Source organism: Crinia signifera, chromosome 6 (genome assembly GCF_055691185.1).
Source record: "Crinia signifera chromosome 6, ASM5569118v1, whole genome shotgun sequence".
NCBI lineage: Eukaryota > Metazoa > Chordata > Amphibia > Anura > Myobatrachidae > Crinia > Crinia signifera.
This window is the reverse complement of record NC_139222.1, coordinates 217,044,211-217,065,130: the sequence shown is the minus strand read 5'-3', so window position 1 is coordinate 217,065,130 and position 20,920 is coordinate 217,044,211. Positions and strand designations below refer to the sequence as shown.

The 20,920-nt window shown below is 45.7% G+C and overlaps 1 protein-coding gene across 2 annotated transcripts in view; it reads left to right on the top strand.

Moving 5' to 3' along the window:
- LOC146008963 (cytochrome P450 2C20-like) overlaps nt 1–20,920 on the top strand; it is a 111,162-nt gene that overhangs the window by 34,693 nt on the left and 55,549 nt on the right. For both annotated transcript variants that reach the window (XM_083148842.1, XM_083148843.1), the window contains 2 exons: nt 14,668–14,830; nt 16,544–16,693. In XM_083148842.1, the coding sequence (XP_083004968.1) occupies nt 14,668–14,830; nt 16,544–16,693 (313 nt within the window). The remainder of the gene's footprint in view (nt 1–14,667; nt 14,831–16,543; nt 16,694–20,920) is intronic.

Sequence of the window (20,920 nt, the reverse complement as noted above, 5' to 3'; positions counted from 1 at the left end):
CCAATGCAGTTTCGGAGGGGGATGGGGTTTCCCCCAAACCCTGGAAGGGACCACTGGCTGAACCTCCTGCCGGTTGTTGCTGTGGTTGCGCAGAAGTGGGATGTGTGCGCATATCAAACTGGGGATAGTGGGGGTAATGACCTGGGTGATACGTTTGGTGGTGTTGTGGGACTGGGGCAGAGCTGATGGTTGGAAGTCAACCCGTGACATAGGGGGGTCCCGACACTGGCCCGGTACAGGGTGTCGCTGATAATCCGCTCAGCCTCTGCCCTTGTTGCAGGATCAAGTTTTCTGAGTTTTTTGGCAATTGCGCTCCCCACATGGACCTGCTCATCCTCATCCAATGCCATCAGTCGATGCACAGACTCCAGAATCTGCCGAGTCATGACCTTTCACGTAACCGCAGTCTGACGTGGCCTTTTACGGCCTCTCCTTGATGCAGCTTCAGGCTGCTGCTGCGTGGCTTGCTGAGTGCTGGGTGTGGGTGTAGAGCAGAGGAGCGGTGAAGGCAGCTGTGACGCCTGTGTCGGTGAACACTCCTCTTCCACGAATAGAGAAGGCTGTAAAACATAATGTAACAACAAAATCACTGATTTGTTTTTTAAAACCCTCTTTACTTTTCTATATTTCAGTTCCCTACGACTACTGAGGAGTGGCAAGCTATTGCCCAAGATTTCAAGGATCTTTGGAATTTCCCCAATTGTGGTGGTGCCATCGATGGAAAGCATATCCGGATCATGCCCCCAGCTAATAGTGGCTCTTTTTTCTATAATTATAAAGGCTTCTTTAGCATTGTTTTAATGGCTATTGCCAATGCCAAATATGAATTTATCTTTGTGGACATTGGCAAAAATGGCAGGGTATCTGATGGTGGGGCTTTGGAAAAGACCATGTTCCATGACAAACTTAAAAACAATGGACTTAATTTACCAGAGCGGGCACAGAATGTGCATGGTTTAAACTTTGTATTTGTGGCTGATGAGGCGTGTGCCTTGCACGCCAATGTTGTAAAACCCTACCCACAAAAGGCGCTTAATAGAGAACGCAGAATTTTCAATTACCGCCTGTCACGAGCTAGGGGAGTGGTTGAAAATACATTTGGCATACTAAGCAATAAGTTTAGGATTTTCCATAGTGCCATAAATCTGCGGCTAGATAAAATAGACAAGGTAGTTATGGCCTGTTGTGTGCTGCACAACTATCTACGCAGAAAAACAAAGTCTGCACACCCCAATGTTTACGGCATCGATGACAGTGAAACATTTGAGGAGCCAGTAGGATTAACATGCTTGGAGACCAATCTAAATACAAGAAATGCTACTATGCGTGCAAAATTGACCAGAGAAGAGTACTTGCAGTACTTTAATGGTTACTGGAGGGAAAAGAGAAAAGACTCTCTCTTTGTTGGGGCACTCTTTATCAGTTATAGTTTAAATGGTAATATGGTAATATCACATGGATGGAAGGTGAGTGAACCACACAACTCACTTGCCACTATGCTGCCATGAAGGCATCAGACTATAAATACTAGAAAACAATGTGTTCAGGAGAGCAGAGCTGGAGCGCCCTAAAGCGGGGCTCCCTCTTTGTCCTGTTTGTGAAAAGGTTAAATTGATTAAAATATAGCTTTTATTGATCAATTATAAAAAATATACTAGACAAACATGTAAACAGGACATAGACATATATACAAATAGACAAACATGTATGCAACAGTATATATATATATATATATCTCCGCGTATATAGCCAAATATAACCTGAGGGAGCTACGTCCCACAAGCTACTATGTTCCTCAGGTCTGGTATGAGGAGGGCATATATATCCACAATTCAATTGATCTGGTACCAGAATTAAACACAAACAACAGTTATTGCTAGAGTATTGCCACTATGTGTAGCTCCGTGTATATAGCAAAATAGAGCCTGGATACGGTTGGAGCTGGGAGAGAAGGTGTATCGAGTGTTGGATCCCCTTGACAAGGTTGCCCACACTCACACTCTGTCTCAGCACCTACTTCGTCCCTTAGGTCTGGTTTAACTAGAGACCAGTATCCAAGGGATAGTGTGTATAATGTTCTTTACACATTCAAACAAATGTTGCAATTTTTTGCAACAAAATTACTGACACAGTTAATCCTAGATAGGAAGGAATGTGCCCATCATATATACACACAAAGTTCCTCTTTTACATTAATGGTCCTGTCACTGCCACGGATAGTATATACATCCACAATTGAAATGTTCTGGTACCAGTATTCAACACATTCAATAGCTGTTGCTAAGGTATTGTAGCTAAAATTCTAACACCATAGGAAAAAGAATGTGTTAGTTAATTCTCTTATGCATGGAATCTTCCTTAGCATATTATGGTCCTGTTGCTGCCACGGAGGGCATAGAAATCAGCTAAAAATTCTATATCCAATATACAATATAGCAGAGCGGTCAGTATATGTAACAGGAATATGCACACTTTGTGTTAATTAATTCTCAATGCATGGAATCTTCCTTTGCATATTGTGGTCCTGTTGCTGCCACGGAGGGCATAAAAACTGAAAATTCAAAAATCCACTGGAAATTCTATATCCAATATACAGTGCAGCAGAACAGTTAGTATATGTAACAGAAATATGCACACTTTAGAGGGTATCAGTACATGGTATCCACTAATGTTTGTCTTATTGACTGTATACTTTTTAACCCCCTGCTCAACCAAGGGGACCCTGGGTCAAATGGGGGGGTATAGTGATGTGCCACTTTCTTTAGGTGTCACCTGTTACTATTTCGGGATAGGGTAAACCAAGATAAAGAATAGTATAAGGAATAGTCTGATGATCCCTTGGGGTTGTAGTGAGGTACTCCCAAACCGACTTTATATACCCGAGCAAAAAAGGTTGTGGGGCCTGGTCTCAACGGAGAAGGTCTCCCTTTCCGTCAGGCAAGTCCCTCGTCCAATGGTCAAGCTGCCACCTAGGTGGGCTTTTGTGGGTATTGTGGGGGAATACCTCCCCCTGGGGTTCTCAGGGAAAGTGCAGATGGCTCAGCGGGCCCTTGGGTGCCAGGCGGCTGCTGCCCAGCTTTATATACCTCTCCGTCAGGATGGAATTAATACATAGTTTTCTGAAGAGGTCTCCCTTCTTCAAAAAGTGCTTTCTACACCACTGACTGGCTGCCACCCGTTTTGTCCGGGTGGGCCCTTAGGGTATGGCGGGTGAGCGGGCCTGTGTGCACATAAAGGGGGTTCCTAGCTAAGGAGCCAATAAGAGGGGGTACTGCTGCCCAGTGATGTCCCTGTGCCCTCCTGTCTAGAAAAAAATTCCAACACAGGGTGGTTTTTAAGGATCGATTCTGGGTGAGTGGCCCCCGAAGCAGGGAGAGAACCCAGAACGGGGCTTAGGAGTAGTGTCGGGTTGTATGCTGCTGTCCTCCACATGTAACTGAGTACAGAGGTGGGGGGTGAGCGATACTGGATAGAGGATCCCGACAGAAAAGGTAAGTTGTAAAGAGAGATTGGGGAAATGATGGTCCCGATGTCGACAGGGGCTGCGGGAGTTGACAAAGTGTAACACCCAGAGTTTTGGCAGGTACTCCCACTAATACTGTTGCTGTGTATCCCAGTGGTGAGCAGCGGGTGGGGGGTGCACTGAGAGTGACTGCGTGGCCTGGTTGTTGGGCATATACTGGCGGTGCTAATGTGTCGGCATCTGTTTGCAAGCGGGACCTGTCACCTGCCGGCAAAAGGAGGGTACCTTTGCGTGCGCTGCTGCGCCTGTGATCTCCTGCACCGTCTAAAGTGTCCCCGCCGCTGGTTTACCTCTATGTAGGCATCCTTGCGGTCGGAGCACCGCTGCTGCCCACTGTAGGCACCGGCAGTCTGTTCCCGTCTACTGTGTGTGCGGGTGAGTGCGTCTTACCCGGAGAGGTTAAGACGCTGCTAGCTGTTACTGCTGCTGTGTGGAGGCGCGCTGTAAGGGCGTCACTCCGCTATTACCAACGATCGTTTCACCTGGGGTCAGGCTTCTTCAGGGTCAGTGTATACACTGACCCTGAAGAAGCCTGACCCCAGGTGAAACGATCGTTGGTAATAGCGGAGTATACCGCTATTACCAACGATCGTTTCACCTGGGGTCAGGCTTCTTCAGGGTCAGTGTATACACTGACCCTGAAGAAGCCTGACCCCAGGTGAAACGATCGTTGGTAATAGCGGAGTGACGCCCTTACAGCGCGCCTCCACACAGCAGCAGTAACAGCTAGCAGCGTCTTAACCTCTCCGGGTAAGACGCACTCACCCGCACACACAGTAGACGGGAACAGACTGCCGGTGCCTACAGTGGGCAGCAGCGGTGCTCCGACCGCAAGGATGCCTACATAGAGGTAAACCAGCGGCGGGGACACTTTAGACGGTGCAGGAGATCACAGGCGCAGCAGCGCACGCAAAGGTACCCTCCTTTTGCCGGCAGGTGACAGGTCCCGCTTGCAAACAGATGCCGACACATTAGCACCGCCAGTATATGCCCAACAACCAGGCCACGCAGTCACTCTCAGTGCACCCCCCACCCGCTGCTCACCACTGGGATACACAGCAACAGTATTAGTGGGAGTACCTGCCAAAACTCTGGGTGTTACACTTTGTCAACTCCCGCAGCCCCTGTCGACATCGGGACCATCATTTCCCCAATCTCTCTTTACAACTTACCTTTTCTGTCGGGATCCTCTATCCAGTATCGCTCACCCCCCACCTCTGTACTCAGTTACATGTGGAGGACAGCAGCATACAACCCGACACTACTCCTAAGCCCCGTTCTGGGTTCTCTCCCTGCTTCGGGGGCCACTCACCCAGAATCGATCCTTAAAAACCACCCTGTGTTGGAATTTTTTTCTAGACAGGAGGGCACAGGGACATCACTGGGCAGCAGTACCCCCTCTTATTGGCTCCTTAGCTAGGAACCCCCTTTATGTGCACACAGGCCCGCTCACCCGCCATACCCTAAGGGCCCACCCGGACAAAACGGGTGGCAGCCAGTCAGTGGTGTAGAAAGCACTTTTTGAAGAAGGGAGACCTCTTCAGAAAACTATGTATTAATTCCATCCTGACGGAGAGGTATATAAAGCTGGGCAGCAGCCGCCTGGCACCCAAGGGCCCGCTGAGCCATCTGCACTTTCCCTGAGAACCCCAGGGGGAGGTATTCCCCCACAATACCCACAAAAGCCCACCTAGGTGGCAGCTTGACCATTGGACGAGGGACTTGCCTGACGGAAAGGGAGACCTTCTCCGTTGAGACCAGGCCCCACAACCTTTTTTGCTCGGGTATATAAAGTCGGTTTGGGAGTACCTCACTACAACCCCAAGGGATCATCAGACTATTCCTTATACTATTCTTTATCTTGGTTTACCCTATCCCGAAATAGTAACAGGTGACACCTAAAGAAAGTGGCACATCACTATACCCCCCCATTTGACCCAGGGTCCCCTTGGTTGAGCAGGGGGTTAAAAAGTATACAGTCAATAAGACAAACATTAGTGGATACCATGTACTGATACCCTCTAAAGTGTGCATATTTCTGTTACATATACTAACTGTTCTGCTGCACTGTATATTGGATATAGAATTTCCAGTGGATTTTTGAATTTTCAGTTTTTATGCCCTCCGTGGCAGCAACAGGACCACAATATGCAAAGGAAGATTCCATGCATTGAGAATTAATTAACACAAAGTGTGCATATTCCTGTTACATATACTGACCGCTCTGCTATATTGTATATTGGATATAGAATTTTTAGCTGATTTCTATGCCCTCCGTGGCAGCAACAGGACCATAATATGCTAAGGAAGATTCCATGCATAAGAGAATTAACTAACACATTCTTTTTCCTATGGTGTTAGAATTTTAGCTACAATACCTTAGCAACAGCTATTGAATGTGTTGAATACTGGTACCAGAACATTTCAATTGTGGATGTATATACTATCCGTGGCAGTGACAGGACCATTAATGTAAAAGAGGAACTTTGTGTGTATATATGATGGGCACATTCCTTCCTATCTAGGATTAACTGTGTCAGTAATTTTGTTGCAAAAAATTGCAACATTTGTTTGAATGTGTAAAGAACATTATACACACTATCCCTTGGATACTGGTCTCTAGTTAAACCAGACCTAAGGGACGAAGTAGGTGCTGAGACAGAGTGTGAGTGTGGGCAACCTTGTCAAGGGGATCCAACACTCGATACACCTTCTCTCCCAGCTCCAACCGTATCCAGGCTCTATTTTGCTATATACACGGAGCTACACATAGTGGCAATACTCTAGCAATAACTGTTGTTTGTGTTTAATTCTGGTACCAGATCAATTGAATTGTGGATATATATGCCCTCCTCATACCAGACCTGAGGAACATAGTAGCTTGTGGGACGTAGCTCCCTCAGGTTATATTTGGCTATATACGCGGAGATATATATATATATATATACTGTTGCATACATGTTTGTCTATTTGTATATATGTCTATGTCCTGTTTACATGTTTGTCTAGTATATTTTTTATAATTGATCAATAAAAGCTATATTTTAATCAATTTAACCTTTTCACAAACAGGACAAAGAGGGAGCCCCGCTTTAGGGCGCTCCAGCTCTGCTCTCCTGAACACATTGTTTTCTAGTATTTATAGTCTGATGCCTTCATGGCAGCATAGTGGCAAGTGAGTTGTGTGGTTCACTCACCTTCCATCCATGTGATATTACCATATTACCATTTAAACTATAACTGATAAAGAGTGCCCCAACAAAGAGAGAGTCTTTTCTCTTTTCCCTCCAGTAACCTATTTTACTCTCCAGGGTGCACCTCCACTAGAAAAATTGTTTAAAACCAGGGAGTTTAACCTTCTCCCTAAACTTACTTGCTATTGTGGAATCTTACATTTCTTTCTAATAGATATATTTTCAACCACTTGTGCACCGGTCACCATCCCTTCCCTTTTCCCCTAAGAGAGTACTTTAATGGTGTAGGCTCTGTGGATTGGCAGGATGACATGATCTACTGAATTTCTATGACATGCTACCTTTTTACATTTTAACTAAATAAATAAATATTGCAAATATGTGTAATCGGTGTACTTACTGTGCCAGAGAGGACAAGTCGGACCCAATTCACCTGCGAGCCGCCTGGCAGCTCCCCGGGTGGCTCACATACAATTTGGCACTTGATGTGCCATTTTTTACATGTGATAATCGCATGCAAAAAAACCCGGAGAGCTGCAGGGTGGTGAGGATCAGGTGGGGGACAGCGGCAGTAGTGGGGGCAGGCAGCAGCGGGGGGGGGGGGGGTTTCCGGTGACAGCGGGGCAGGCAGCGTTGATATGTTTGTGCTCCGCAGCAGGCGGGTGCCAGTGACAGTGGACGGCTATTACAACTTTGAAATAGCATGTCAAATGACTGTCCGGTTTATGATTGGCTGAGATAGAGCACTCTCAGCCAATCAGCGGCCTTCTTCCCAGCGGAAGCCGGACAGTCATTTGACAAGTTGTAATAACCGCTGCTCCCCCGCCCACTTTGGCACGCACACATATCACCGCCGCCCGCCTCACTGTTACGGCACCCGCCCCGCACATACATATAACCGATGCCCGCCTCACTGTCACCCCCCCCCCACGCGCTGCAGCGCACATACATATCACTGCTGCCCGCTCCACTGTCAACGGCACCCCTCCGCTGCTGCCCGCCCGCTGTGGCGCACATACATATCCCGGCACCCCTCTGCTGCTGCCTGCCCACTGCGGCACAAATACACATCACCGCCGCTCGCCCCACTGTCACCGGCACCCCTCTGCTGCTGCCCGCCCGCAGGTCGGACGTCATCGTACCTTCTGCACGTCCGACCTCCTGATCTGATCTGATGCGCACGGGACCGCGCATCGGATCAGATAAAATGATCACACGCATACGATTTTGGGCCAATTTCTCGCGATTTATCGGCCCAAGTGCCGAAATCGGCCCAAAATCGCATAGTGTATGGGGGCCTTAATTTATGCACACATCTTATGATCGCAGATCTTTCTAGTGTGTGGGCACCTTTAGATAGCAAAAAAGCCTACACTGAAGTGCTGCGGGTAAGAAAACTAATTTAGAGGGCTGGATTTTTAACACACATTGGCCCTTTATGCAGATCTGATCGCAGTACAAATTTGTTCTCAAAATGGGCAACACCATGTGCACTACAGGTGGGGCAGATGTAACATGTGTAGAGAGAGTTAAGGTCCCCACACACTAGAACAATTTTTTGATCGATTTCCGATAAATCGTCCGATATATCCGATGTTTACCGAGAGTCTGTCAAAAATTGGGCAATTTCGGTCAGATGCGCGCTCCCGTGGATCTTTTGCTAAATCTTCTAATCTTACGTGCTGCATGAAAGATCAGAAGATTTAACAAAAGATCCATAGCAACGCACACGGGATCTTAAGAAAAATCTTTGGTAAAGATGTGCTCTTTCCTTGAAATCTTTTGTCCAGGACAGGCAAAAGATTTGAAGGCTAATTTATGCGCACATCTTACGATCGCAGATCTTTCTTGTGTGTGGGCACCTTTAGATTTGTGTGAGTTAAGCTGGGTACACATCTATACAATTCCTGTTTTCTTGCGACCGTTCGACCGACCATAGACGTCATGACGGACGGTCCACAAACAACAGTCGATACGCGCGTACACACCTGTATAATTTTACTTGCGACGTCCGATGTACTCCCGTCCAAACAGTTGCAAGAAAAAGATTGTACCACTGTACACACTCTCTTGATTTGGGCTATTGACACGTCATATATAAACAAAATTATCATAATGGGCTGGGTTAAGGGCATTCAAAAACCAAAAGACGCTTACCAACCTATCTGACCATAGTCACCCTGCCGGCTGAGTAAAATTTAGATGCTTACCACCTGTATCTGACCATAGACACCCTGCCGGCTGAGTAAAATTTAGACGCTTACCACCCGTATCTGATAACAGATCATAGCAGATATACATATATATATTTTATATATACTCCCTATTGAAATGCTATAGGGAGAGGTGAACGCTTCTTGTGCTGTAGGAGAGATCATGTAGCTATGGAATGCCCACATGGGTGTTCCAATTTTGCCAGTATAGTCGCAAGAACGGCCAGCATATCGATCAAACGTGCATACACACTTTTGTTCCGATATGCGCCCGTCCTGTCGGATGAATATTAAACCGCACTGAACCTTTGACCGACCGAGTATGGATGGACAAGACTGTATTTGCCCGTTTATCGATCGTACAGAGGGAATCGGGACAGCGTACACACCTATACAATTGAATGGCGGTCTGACCCAGAACGGAAGAACGGCACAACGATTGTATATATGTGTACCCAGCTTTAGTTTTTTTAATAAATACTGGCTGCATTATTTTTACACTTCATGTTAGATTTCAGTTTCAACACACCCCACCCAAATCTAATTCTCTCTGCACATGTTACATCTGCCCCACCTGCAGTGCACATGTTTTTGTCCATTTTGAGAACACATTTTTACTGCAATCAGATGTGAATAAGGGCCATTGTCAAATACCACTGTGTTAATTTTTATTTAAATTAAATTGAAGGAGATACTCTTAAATAGGCAATCTTATATAGACATCCTCCAATTAACATCCAGAAAACAAATTTATCAAGTCTTAATAATACCACCTGGTATCTTATCAGAATGGCTGTGCAAGATCCCCCCATCTCCTTAATACTGTTTTGACACCAAAATCCCAGGTCAGACACAGTATTTGGAACAGTGTTCCAATCCAGGCCAGACCCGGGAATGGACCCTTCATCTCCAAGCCCCAGGAATTCCACCATTTGGGACCTCAGCAGTGCTTACATCATGCTGGGAGCAAGCCCAACACCCAGGAAAGCTGCTGCTGGGCAGCCCCTAGCCTCCATCTGAGCAGTGAATGGATGACATACCAATACAGGCGGCATTGCTTCACCTTCTCCTCAGCAATGCTGCTGAGTGCATAGCCATGCAGACAGCAGCAGACCTGGTTTGCATCCTGTCCCATCCACGGGACTTATCCGTGTTCAATCTGTAGCATTTTCCAAGCTGGTTCTTTGGACCTGGGTTATTTTTAAGGGGGCCATTTACATGGAGGCTGACCCAGGTTGACCGAGCACTAACCTGGGAAATTGCTTTAAGGTAAAATGGGTATTAGTTTGGGTTTACTTCCAGGGTCTCTCTTCTAGGTTCTGGGTTCTTTCAGCTGTATTATCTGATCTTCACTGTAACATTATGCCACTGTGACATTTTTTTTAATGTTCCTATTGATTTATGGGTGACTACATTTGTAACTATTGAATTGTATTGTACTGTACAGTTGTCACTCTTGTCCAGCTATGTTAAATATATCCACTTTATACAGCCATTTAAAAAAAAAGAGCTAACAGGCAAGTAAGCTAATAGTAGCATTAGGAGGAATCTCACCTGACGAGTATTGTGACATACTTGGCAAGGTTATAGAACAACAGGGTTGTGGTGGGAAAGTATTCAGCCCAGGTATTCCCTGTGAGGAAAATTAATGGAGCCCACACAATGGGGAAGATGGACAAAACCATGTGCACTGCAGGTGGAGTAGATGTTACTTGTGCAGAGAGAGTTAGATTTGGGTGGCAGTAGCGCACGCAGGGGGGGTTTCTGAGCACCCAGAAACCCCCCCAGGAGTCTAGACTGAAAGCTGAGGGTCCCCTATTTCCATGGGTACAAGAATTTTAAAAATCGGCCCTTGGGAACCAGAGATATCTGACTTCAAAATAGGGGTCCTCATCCAAGCCTGCTAATTGCTCTTCCCAGTCAGATATTTCAGGTTCTGTCTGACTTTTCTGAGGTTATATTCCAAAAGCTGGGACTCTCCCCCTTGGATTGACACTAGTAGCTCCACACACCTGGTATGTAGTTTTATATACTCGTTGGCAGATTGCTCTGCCTCCTGAACTCTGATTCCCTAGTCCCCAATACCATTTGGTAGGTGGGATTCTCTAGTTTTTAATTCCATTAAAATCTAAGAAATCTATTTCCGGGAACTGGAGATATCTGCAGTCAAGCAAGCTGTCCTCCCACCACAAAATTATGAATAATAAGCCCACTCCACTATACACCCCTCCTCTGCGTATTAAACATCCTGTACAACCCTGGAAGTTATGTATCAAGGCCCCTTCATTCAGCCCAATGCCCCCTTCTCCCACTCCATCTCCCACCATCTGTGCAGTAAAGGGGAAATTAGTGGAAATTACTGATCCAGGCCCTACATGCTGAGCGGTTGATTTAATATCCCCTACCACCCGCGGGACATCAAAGCTTCCCCCACCCCTACCGCTGGAGGATCGGTAGGGGCCCCAATACATTGCTATGCCCAGGGGTCTACACTGCTGTTGATGCCCCTGTATGTATGAATGAATGAATGAATGTATGTATGTATGTATGTATGTATGTATATATACATATATATATATATATTATTATTTATATACATTGGGTCTACACGAGTGACGCCCACCCACACTGCTGTATATATATATATATATATATATATATATATATATATATATAAAATTATTATTATTATTATTTATATACATTTGGTCTATCTATAATACTTTAACTGACCCGGCATAAACTGGGTCACCTAAGTGTCCATCTCCGTGCTTTGCTCCGCCCCTCTGGAATCCCCCTTCTGAAAATCCTGCGTTTGCCCCTGGGTGGGGTTTTACTTCAAAGTGAGATATATATATATTGCAGTGGAAAAATAAAGCAGTCAGTATTTTCCCTGCACAGAAACAAAATAACTCACCCAAATCTTGTTCTCTCTGCACATTTTACATCTGCCCCCCTGCAGCAGGGCCGGCGCCACCACTAGGCAGGTTTAGGAATTTGCCTAAGGCGACTGCCACTGGAGGGCGGTAGTGAGCTGCAGGCCAGCAGCAGGAAAGCTACCGCAGAGGAGACTGGAGAGCCGGAGGAAGGAGAAGCTGCAGCATCGATCTGCCAAGCAGGTGAGTGATTTCCCACCCACCGGAGCCCCCCCCTGTAAAACTTGCTGCCTCTGTCAGGCCCCCAGCCCCCCGCCAGCTAGTCAGCACTCAGCTGGCCTGCCCCGCAGCTCCCCCCCCGCCCTTGGCTGGACAGCACCCTCAGTCCCTCCTCCCCTGTAGCGGCCACACACCCCACCCTCCCCCCGGAGCCCGGCCATAGAGCTACCATGGAGGCAATCCGCTGTCCCCCCGCTGGACAGCGCCCGCACCCTCCCCTGTTGGGGAGGGGGCGGGGCATGCATGGGGTAGCCTTGGGCCCTAACCGGGCTTGCACCAGCCCTGCCCTGCAGTGCACATGGTTTTGTACATCTGAGATGGAACCAGAATAACCCCCTTTATCTCTTCACCAGGCTTAATACATCTGCCCCATTGTGAGAAGTGTGCTAGGTACGATTTGAGACATACAATTTGTGCTATACAACTTGGATTGTACAATGGGTGCAATTTGAACTACATGAGATTTTAACTAAACCTGATTTTTTACTATACTACAGTAGTCAATTACAGAGTACATGCAATCTAGTTCAGAAATACCTGCCTGCACATTCTTTTTTGCCTTGGGTTATGGACTACACACATTTTAACTAAACCTGATTTTTTACTATACTACAGTAGTCAATTACAGAGTACATGCAATCTAGTTCAGAAATACCTGCCTGCACATTCTTTTTTTCCTTGGGTTATGGACTACACATAACCCAAGGCCCTTATTCAGATCTGATCGCAGTACAAATTTGTTTGGAAAATGGGCAAAACTATGTGCACTGCAGGTGGGGCAGATGTAACATGTGCAGGCAGCCTAATCAGGGGGTGGGGGGTCAGTATTAGGGGAAATGAGTTCCACCACCTTTCCCTGACCACTTTAAGCCCTGCTTACAACATATCATTCGTCATCAGTGTTTATTTACCTGTGGGTCGTTCATTTTCATTGAACCACCAATATTATTAAAGACATCAGTGGTGCCACACAGTGGTGTATATAGTATCGCATGTTCAGACCTTACTAATATTAGAACATGAGAGAGAGGGAGAGAGTGGAATTTGATCTATGCATGTACTTATTTGGCAGACTGATGAAAAGTATATTAAATAACTAACTTAGCCTCTGTAAAACATTAAAATGGCAAGCATTCACATCAACTTCCTAGTTTTTAATCTTCCCTGACTGTCATCTTTGAATTTACTATTGTATTGTGTGCCAGAGGCGTAACTTGACGCGCAGAGGCGGAACTAGCGAGTTGTGGACCCAGGTGCAAAAATATGCTTTGCCCCCCCCCCACACACCATTTAAGTGATCATTCTAGGATCAGGGCAGGGTGCTGAGGTACATTGTGCAGCATGAGGGTGGCTGGCCAGACCCATTAACTTCACAGTTGGAGGCAGGCAGTGCCACCGACATCATCACTGGGCATCTATGTGGATTCTGGTCTTCCCCCAAGCACACTGGTAACATGAATATATATCGTCTGTATGTGACCGGCATCTATTCACAGGGATGGACAGACAGGGTGCTCTAGCAGGGCACTGCTAAAGGGGCAAAGTGCATTTTTCACTTTAAAAAACGGTCCAAAACAGCCCAACGTGAACACTATTTGTAATATGATACTAACCAACCCCATTCCAGCACACTTAAACACATCATCTTCACCCCACCCCACCCCCCAGGACACATTTAACATGTCCCTCCCACCAGCACACATTTACATGACCCCCACCTTCCCCAGCGCACATTTATATGACACCCCCCTTCTCCAGCACACATTTAGATGTCACAACCCCCCACCCTTCTCCAGCACACATTAGCATACCATCATACCCGTCCCCAGCACACATCATTACTGAAAGTGTACTGTCTACCTGTAGAGCTGCTTCAGGCTCTGCCCATGCCTGGCTGGCTCCTCCGGTGTATCGGCTATGCCTGCCGGGCTGCTGTTGCTGCTATGAGGGAGGGAAGCATAGCAGAGAAGAGGGAAGGGTGGGTGGGTGGCACTGCAGACTGCTGCTATGTCTTCCCCTACAGTCGCGGAGGGAAGTGTGGAAGAGCGGCAGGGCCGTAACACCGACAACATGCTGCCAGGGGTATGTGTGACAGGCGCAGGCAGCGGCTGTCACTAGGGGATGCGGATTGGATCCGCAACAGAGATCCTATCCTTCAGCCCCCCTTCCCCACCACCCCCTGGCACGCAATATCCCATCGTCTGCACAGCCAGTAGTTCCACCCCTGTAGAGGAGGCAATGGAGTGATCTGCTGCCCGGCTCCTGCTCCCAAGGGCACCTCTTCTTCCCTGCAAGTTTGAATCAGTTTATTGAAAACTGTTTATCGCTTCTGTGGCTGACTCCGCCCTCCTAGCAGGACCATAGACATCACACTTTTTTTTATTTTAAACACAATATACATAACATGTAAACATGCATACATATCATTATATAAAGTGCTGTGTGTGTGTGTGTGTGTGTGTGTGTGTGTGTGTGTCAGCACACAAACTTTCATTTAAGCGATGAGATTGCATTTATTTTTTATCCAAATTGATTACCTAAAAAGTGACATTATCACCTATAAATGATATATTCTGTTACAGCTGTGTAAGCAGTATGGTCCAGTCTTCACCGTTTGGCTGGGAAATTCACCAGTGGTTATACTATGTGGCTACAAAGTGGTTAAAGAAGCATTGGTAAACTATTCTCATCAATTCGGTGCTCGAGGTCCCCTCCCAATATCAGAGAGATTGGCAGAAGGATATGGTAAGCAGTATAGAAATATATAACTGAAACTTCATGTAACATACTATAATCAAACATATTGTTACAGACTGTATTCATATATGATAATGACTTTCCCAAATCTTCTCACAAGATGTAATATCAGGTACGGATCATTACATCACCAGCATGTTGGTCGACATGTATTTAGGTCGACATGTGTTAGGTCGACAGGGTTATTAGGTCGACACAATAATTCGGTCGACATTGGGGTAAGTCGACAGTCAAAAGGTCAACATGGCGTTTTTCACATTTTTTTTGTCCCGAATGTCGACACAGTCAACATGGACACTGAAGCGTAGCACCGCGTCCTCTCGCATGCTTCGGGCCGGGCACACTATTTTATTCTACCACCACGCCCTAGTGGATGGTAGGGCATGAAATACCACCTGTCGGCACATGTTGGCTCAAAAAATGTGAAAACCCATGTGGAACTTTTGACTTTCGAGCTAATGTTTGTGTCAACCTAACCCATGTCGACCTATAGTCATGTCGACCTTCCTGCATGCTGACCTAAATGCATGTCGACCTAATGGTGTCAACCAACATGCTGGTGACCCAATGACCGTTTCCCGTAATATCCTATTACATTATCATCAAGGGGCTTTATGTAGCAATACTGCTCTCTCAAATACAAAAGTTAGAAAGCACAGACAGTTAGGGGTAATTTTACTAAAGTGTGAGTGTTTAGAAGTGAGAGATGTTGACAATTGCAACCAATCAGTTCTACTTTTCATTGATCTAGCACCTTCTTGAGTACAATAGCTATAATCCGACATTTATTTTAGACATCTATAAACTCACACTTTAGTACATTTATGCCTCATAATCTACATAAGAACACTGTTCCCTACATCACTGGATGTAACCCTGGTCTGTGTCTTCATCTGAAACAGTCCATTGATTATACAGTATATTACCTGACTTCATAGACAAAGGATTGGACAGCTATCTACCGACATGATGATAATGCCAAACTTGTTATACTACCGAGCCAGTTAAACGTGCTCACCATGCTTCGGGCTCGGAGGCTCGCTGTACTTGATACACTATTATATTCTCCTATGCCCACTGGGTAAAGTAAGAACAAGTTAGTTTTGAGATAGAAATCATGAAAAACTGTATTCAATATTATTGGTGCCATTATTTTGTCTGTCGGCTTTGTGGTTGTGTCGGTGTTGTCTTCCTGTCTATGTTTTGTGTGTCGATTATTTTGAAGGTGTCGGTATTTCAATTGTCTGTGATGTGTATATGTCGGTATATTGCGCATCAGCATTTGGTTGTGGGGATTCTGTCAATCGGTATTCCATCCGTCAGCAACTTCACTACATAATCTTTAGTTGTACAGTAACCAAAGGCGTCCATACACCTGTAATGGGTTGTCCAAATTTACAATTACTTATTTGGTTTGAGGAATCTGAAAAATCTTGATTCCCTAATCCTGACTGAAAATGGTTAGGATTTGTAAATCGAAGATTTATCACATAAAAATTTGCACAATTCAAAGATGGATCGCCAGTCGTAGATGGCTGCTGAGCAGCAGTTCCGATCAGCAGTTCTGATCAGCAGTTCATGCTGCATCAGGGAATTTGGTAAATGACAGGCCGATGTATTGCATTTACTGTTTGTCATCATTTACCTTCTTTTCATATAATGCAGTTTTCTATAATTGTTTATGGTTTTTGTTATGATTAGGTATTGTCACCACGAATAGTAAACGTTGGGAACAAATGAGACGATTTGCTTTGACCACATTAAGGAACTTTGGAATGGGGAAACGATCCATGGAACATAGAGTACAAGAGGAGGCTCAGTACCTTCTGAAGGCCATAGAAGATACAAGTGGTAAGAGTCACAACCCAGAGCATTAACATGGTCTATTAACCTCTGTGGTGTCTCTCCAGGCTGACACTGTGGTCCACTTTCTGTATGCCTGCACATCACTCCAAGGCGGTGCCAGGGTCTGCATAAGGCTTGTTTTGTGCTACCGCTCTTCAGTGCTGACCTTAGCTGCATGCTGATTTTTGATGCAGCTCTCCACAGTGCTCTGCTCTTTGTCTTCTTTCCTAGTAGTCAAGCCCATTTTGTCTATGCCATAGTTTCCTTCAAAACTCCGTCATAGACGCAGCCTTGTTGAGAACAATAACTTGACTCCAGCCTCCCCAGTTACTGTTTCCAGTCAACTGTCTACCGCAGCGGTTGGGAACCTCCGGCCCACGGGCCATATACGGCTCCCGTAGCCGGTCTGTGTGGCACGCCTGGCAGCTTTGCAGGGAGTCAAGTGCAGGGGAAATCTCACGAGAGCTACCGACCTCTCTCGAGATTTCCCCTGTACATGACTCTTTTTTATTTTTTTTATTCAGTCGTTTTTATTGATTTAAAAAATAAAGCCCAAACAGGCAGACACGTCGACACATAAACATCTCCACCCTGATCACTGCTTCCCATGCTAGAGTACAGGACTTTGCCCGTGCTGCACCCCTTCAGTGGAACGCACTCCCTCGCTCCATTAGACTCTCCCCGACCTTGCAAAGCTTCAAACGGGCACTGAAAACTCACCTATTCATCAAAGCATACCCTTCCCACTGCATAAACCAGATGGTTCTCCGACCCCTTGCCTGTTTACATCCTGCTATCTAACCTCCACCCACTTGCTTGCACCTCTTGTAATCTGCCTGTCTCCCCTTCCTACTAGATTGTAAGTTCCTCCGAGCAGGGCCCTCTTCCCTCCTGTTGTCAAAGCCCTCTTCTCTTCACATGTCTCTTACAGCTCTCCTATACTCCAACACTCAGTGACCATCTTTGTCCGCATACTCATCTCCATCATTGGCATCCAGCCTCTAGTTGTATGTTGATTGAGTCCTCACTACTTATATCCAAGCTGTAATGTGTATTGAACTGTGGCGCTCTTTATTTGTACTGTATTCTTGTTATTTATTCAATGTTATGCCAAGCTTTGTCTCCCTGTATTGTTCCTTTGTATGGCGCTGCAAAACACTTGTGGCGCCTTATAAATAAAATTATAATAATAATAATAATTGTGCATCAAGTAACAACAATACAGCATAAGTAGCGAAAAGTAAGTATATTTCAAGGACCTCATTTCCTGCAGGAGTTGTAGAGCAGAAATACCCACAGGCGCCATTCGGGTAAATGTCCAACATATTGAGACAGAAATGCACATGATGTCTTATCGTAATAGGATATTTATAAACACTTAACAGAAATTCCCAGCAAAATGGCCGTATAATGAGTAGAATGAAATACCAAAATGGCTATTAGTATCGGCGTGTCTAACATAAAACAAAATACCTCCCCATAAACCCCAAAGCAACCCTACCACAGAACCCCCCATCCTGTACAACCCACCTCCAACTTTAGGCATACCTGGATCCCAGAAAAAAACTACCCCTACCCCTCTAACTACTATGGATTATAGGGTAAGGCAAGTTAGTGGCCCTTAGCTAGGTAGCTAATCTAGCCAAAACAAAAAGCCTAACCTATCTCTCCCGTTTTACCCAGCTAACCCACTAACAAACTACACTATACTATATTGAGAATTACCCCATCCACCCACCCACCCAGCTGGAGGATATCTACCGTATGGACCGACTGGGCAATGTATTAAAAATAGAATACACAAAAGACTTTTGTGTATTCTATTTTAAATACATTGCCCAGTGCTTCCGTTTCTCCATCACCAACATAAAAGGAAAGACAAACATTGCACATAAATAGTACTGTATAGGCCTACATATATAAGTAAAGCTCCCATAAGCAGGATATAGAAGAGTGCATGTGTATGTAACAATATAAAGGAAAACAGGAATATAAAAGTATTGTCTCTTCCCCCATAAAAACATACAGACCTCAGATATAGGAAAATCAGTGCTGACTAAAAACAATACAGAGCATTATCTTTATTCTGACTAAACTTAGTCACCTTTATCTATTAAACCGGCCAGATATCAAGGCTATAGAGTTACAACATAAACAGAAAACAATAAGGCAATGTCAAAATGACTAAGAGATGAGTAATATACAGGGAGCCAGAACAGAGGGTATGTGCGCAAAAGCATTAATCTGGCCAAGCCTGTCTAGCCCGTAGAGTCACATATACATAAATAACAGCCCCACCCCTGTAAATCCAAAAGCAGACATGGATGATCCGCCAGAATTGTGGCAAAAGTTCCAGGAGTGTCCCGGTCAACCAGGAATAAGTAGATCGGTAGAAAGATCGTAAGAGCAGGGGGTTTTGAAGCTTCAATACTGGAACCGGATCTGTAAAACAGAGTCGTGGAGAGACCTCAATGACAGGAGGTGAAACAGTGGCATAATTATCAGGAGAGATCTCCAAATGGCAGGGTGAATCCGTAGATCCAATCACACGAAGGTACGCAAAAGCATATCCAGGAAAATAAAAATAAAACAAAGTAAGGGGCCATACAGCTGCGGGCAGGACAAATTGAGGAGGTTGTAGCGCAGCTTTATGCGAGCATGTAAGAACAGGATTCCAAGGACACTCAGAGTCAGGTAGCATAGAATGTTCTGGATGAGTCACATAGTAAATGACTGGACAAGGCCATCCAATGGGAAGCAGAATACCTTCAGGGACAGTAGGCGACATGCCATTATGACAGGATGAAGCAAAAGGAATAACGGTACCGGAATCCGGATTTACAAAATACTTCTCCCTCTGGCAATATATATCTAAGAGATTCGGAGACTCAGGCTGTGTACAAGGCATGGGCACAGGATGTATAAGCACAGAGAGTACACTATCAAGAGTAGCAAGTAGAAGCTTCAATTGCCTCCAGCAGCAGCCGTATAGGATCAGCCATAGTATTAGTGGTAGTTAACATAAAACAGGTCAGAGGTATAAGATATAAAGAGTCCGTAAGCCAGGCTAATCCAAAAAAAAGGAGGCGTAGCAGGATCAAAGGGCAGGTGCAGCTATGTGAGCCAGGAGTTAATTATGCAGCCTCTGGAAAGTTAAATTACACTGTCCCCACTTACTTTATTGGAGGTCAGAGCCCAGGAGCGATACAGGAGTGCAGGACAGGCACCAGAGGGTAAGCGGAGAGGTGCAAGGGCACAACAGTCCCTGGTGCAGGAGTTTGAAGCAGGATACTTGCGGAGCTCTCCCCAGGCATGTCTGCTCACGAATCCGGTGAAGCCACGCCGCCCCTGTACATGACTCTAATGCTGCGTTCTCATTGCCGCCCCTGCAAAATCCCTTTTTCTTGCCAGATTTTGTGGGGGGCAGAGAGCTTCACAGCTCAACAGATCCCCTTCATACTGCACCTCAGACCCGGGAATTTCCGGTGTCTGCCCCTTTCACACTGCTTTCCATGGTCTGCCTTCCAACAAGTGTGTGGAATTTGATTGGGTGTTGGGAAATTTGTCCAAATTGCTGTGATTGGCTGTTTAAAAAACAGCTTTTATTGGCTGGCTGTCACATATCACATGATTACATCCCCCAATGAACTTGCTTTTTTGCATTTTGTGAGAAAAACCCGGGTCTGTGCTGTTCACACTGCCATACACCTGTGTATTACCCAGGAAAAACCCTGCAAAAAACCCGTGTCTAATTCCCAGGGCATAACACCCGGGAATTTCACAACGACTCTTTCACACTGAGACAGGACACGGGAAATTACTGCTTGCCCTGGCAAATACCTGGGTTTTTGCGGCAGTGAGAATGGGACATTAATCTGCAGCAGCCGGACTCAATCCAATCCAGTTACCGTCCCAAATGCTAACCAGCAGTCTGGAGTATTCTATCCGGTTACAAGTAGTTTGACAATGTCTAGGTCGACAGTCAACAGGTCGACATGGGCTTTTTCATTGTTTTTTAAACTGACATGTGCAGACAGGCGGTATTTCATGCCATACCATCCACTAGGGCGTGGTGGGAGAATAAAATAGTGTGCCCGATACATCGCAAGCGCAGCGAGCAATGCGTGGGGATGCGGTGCACTTGAAACTGTGTCCATGTCGACTGTGCTGACATTCAGGTAAAAAAACAGTGAAAAACCCCATGTCGACCTTTTGACTAGTGACATAGACATT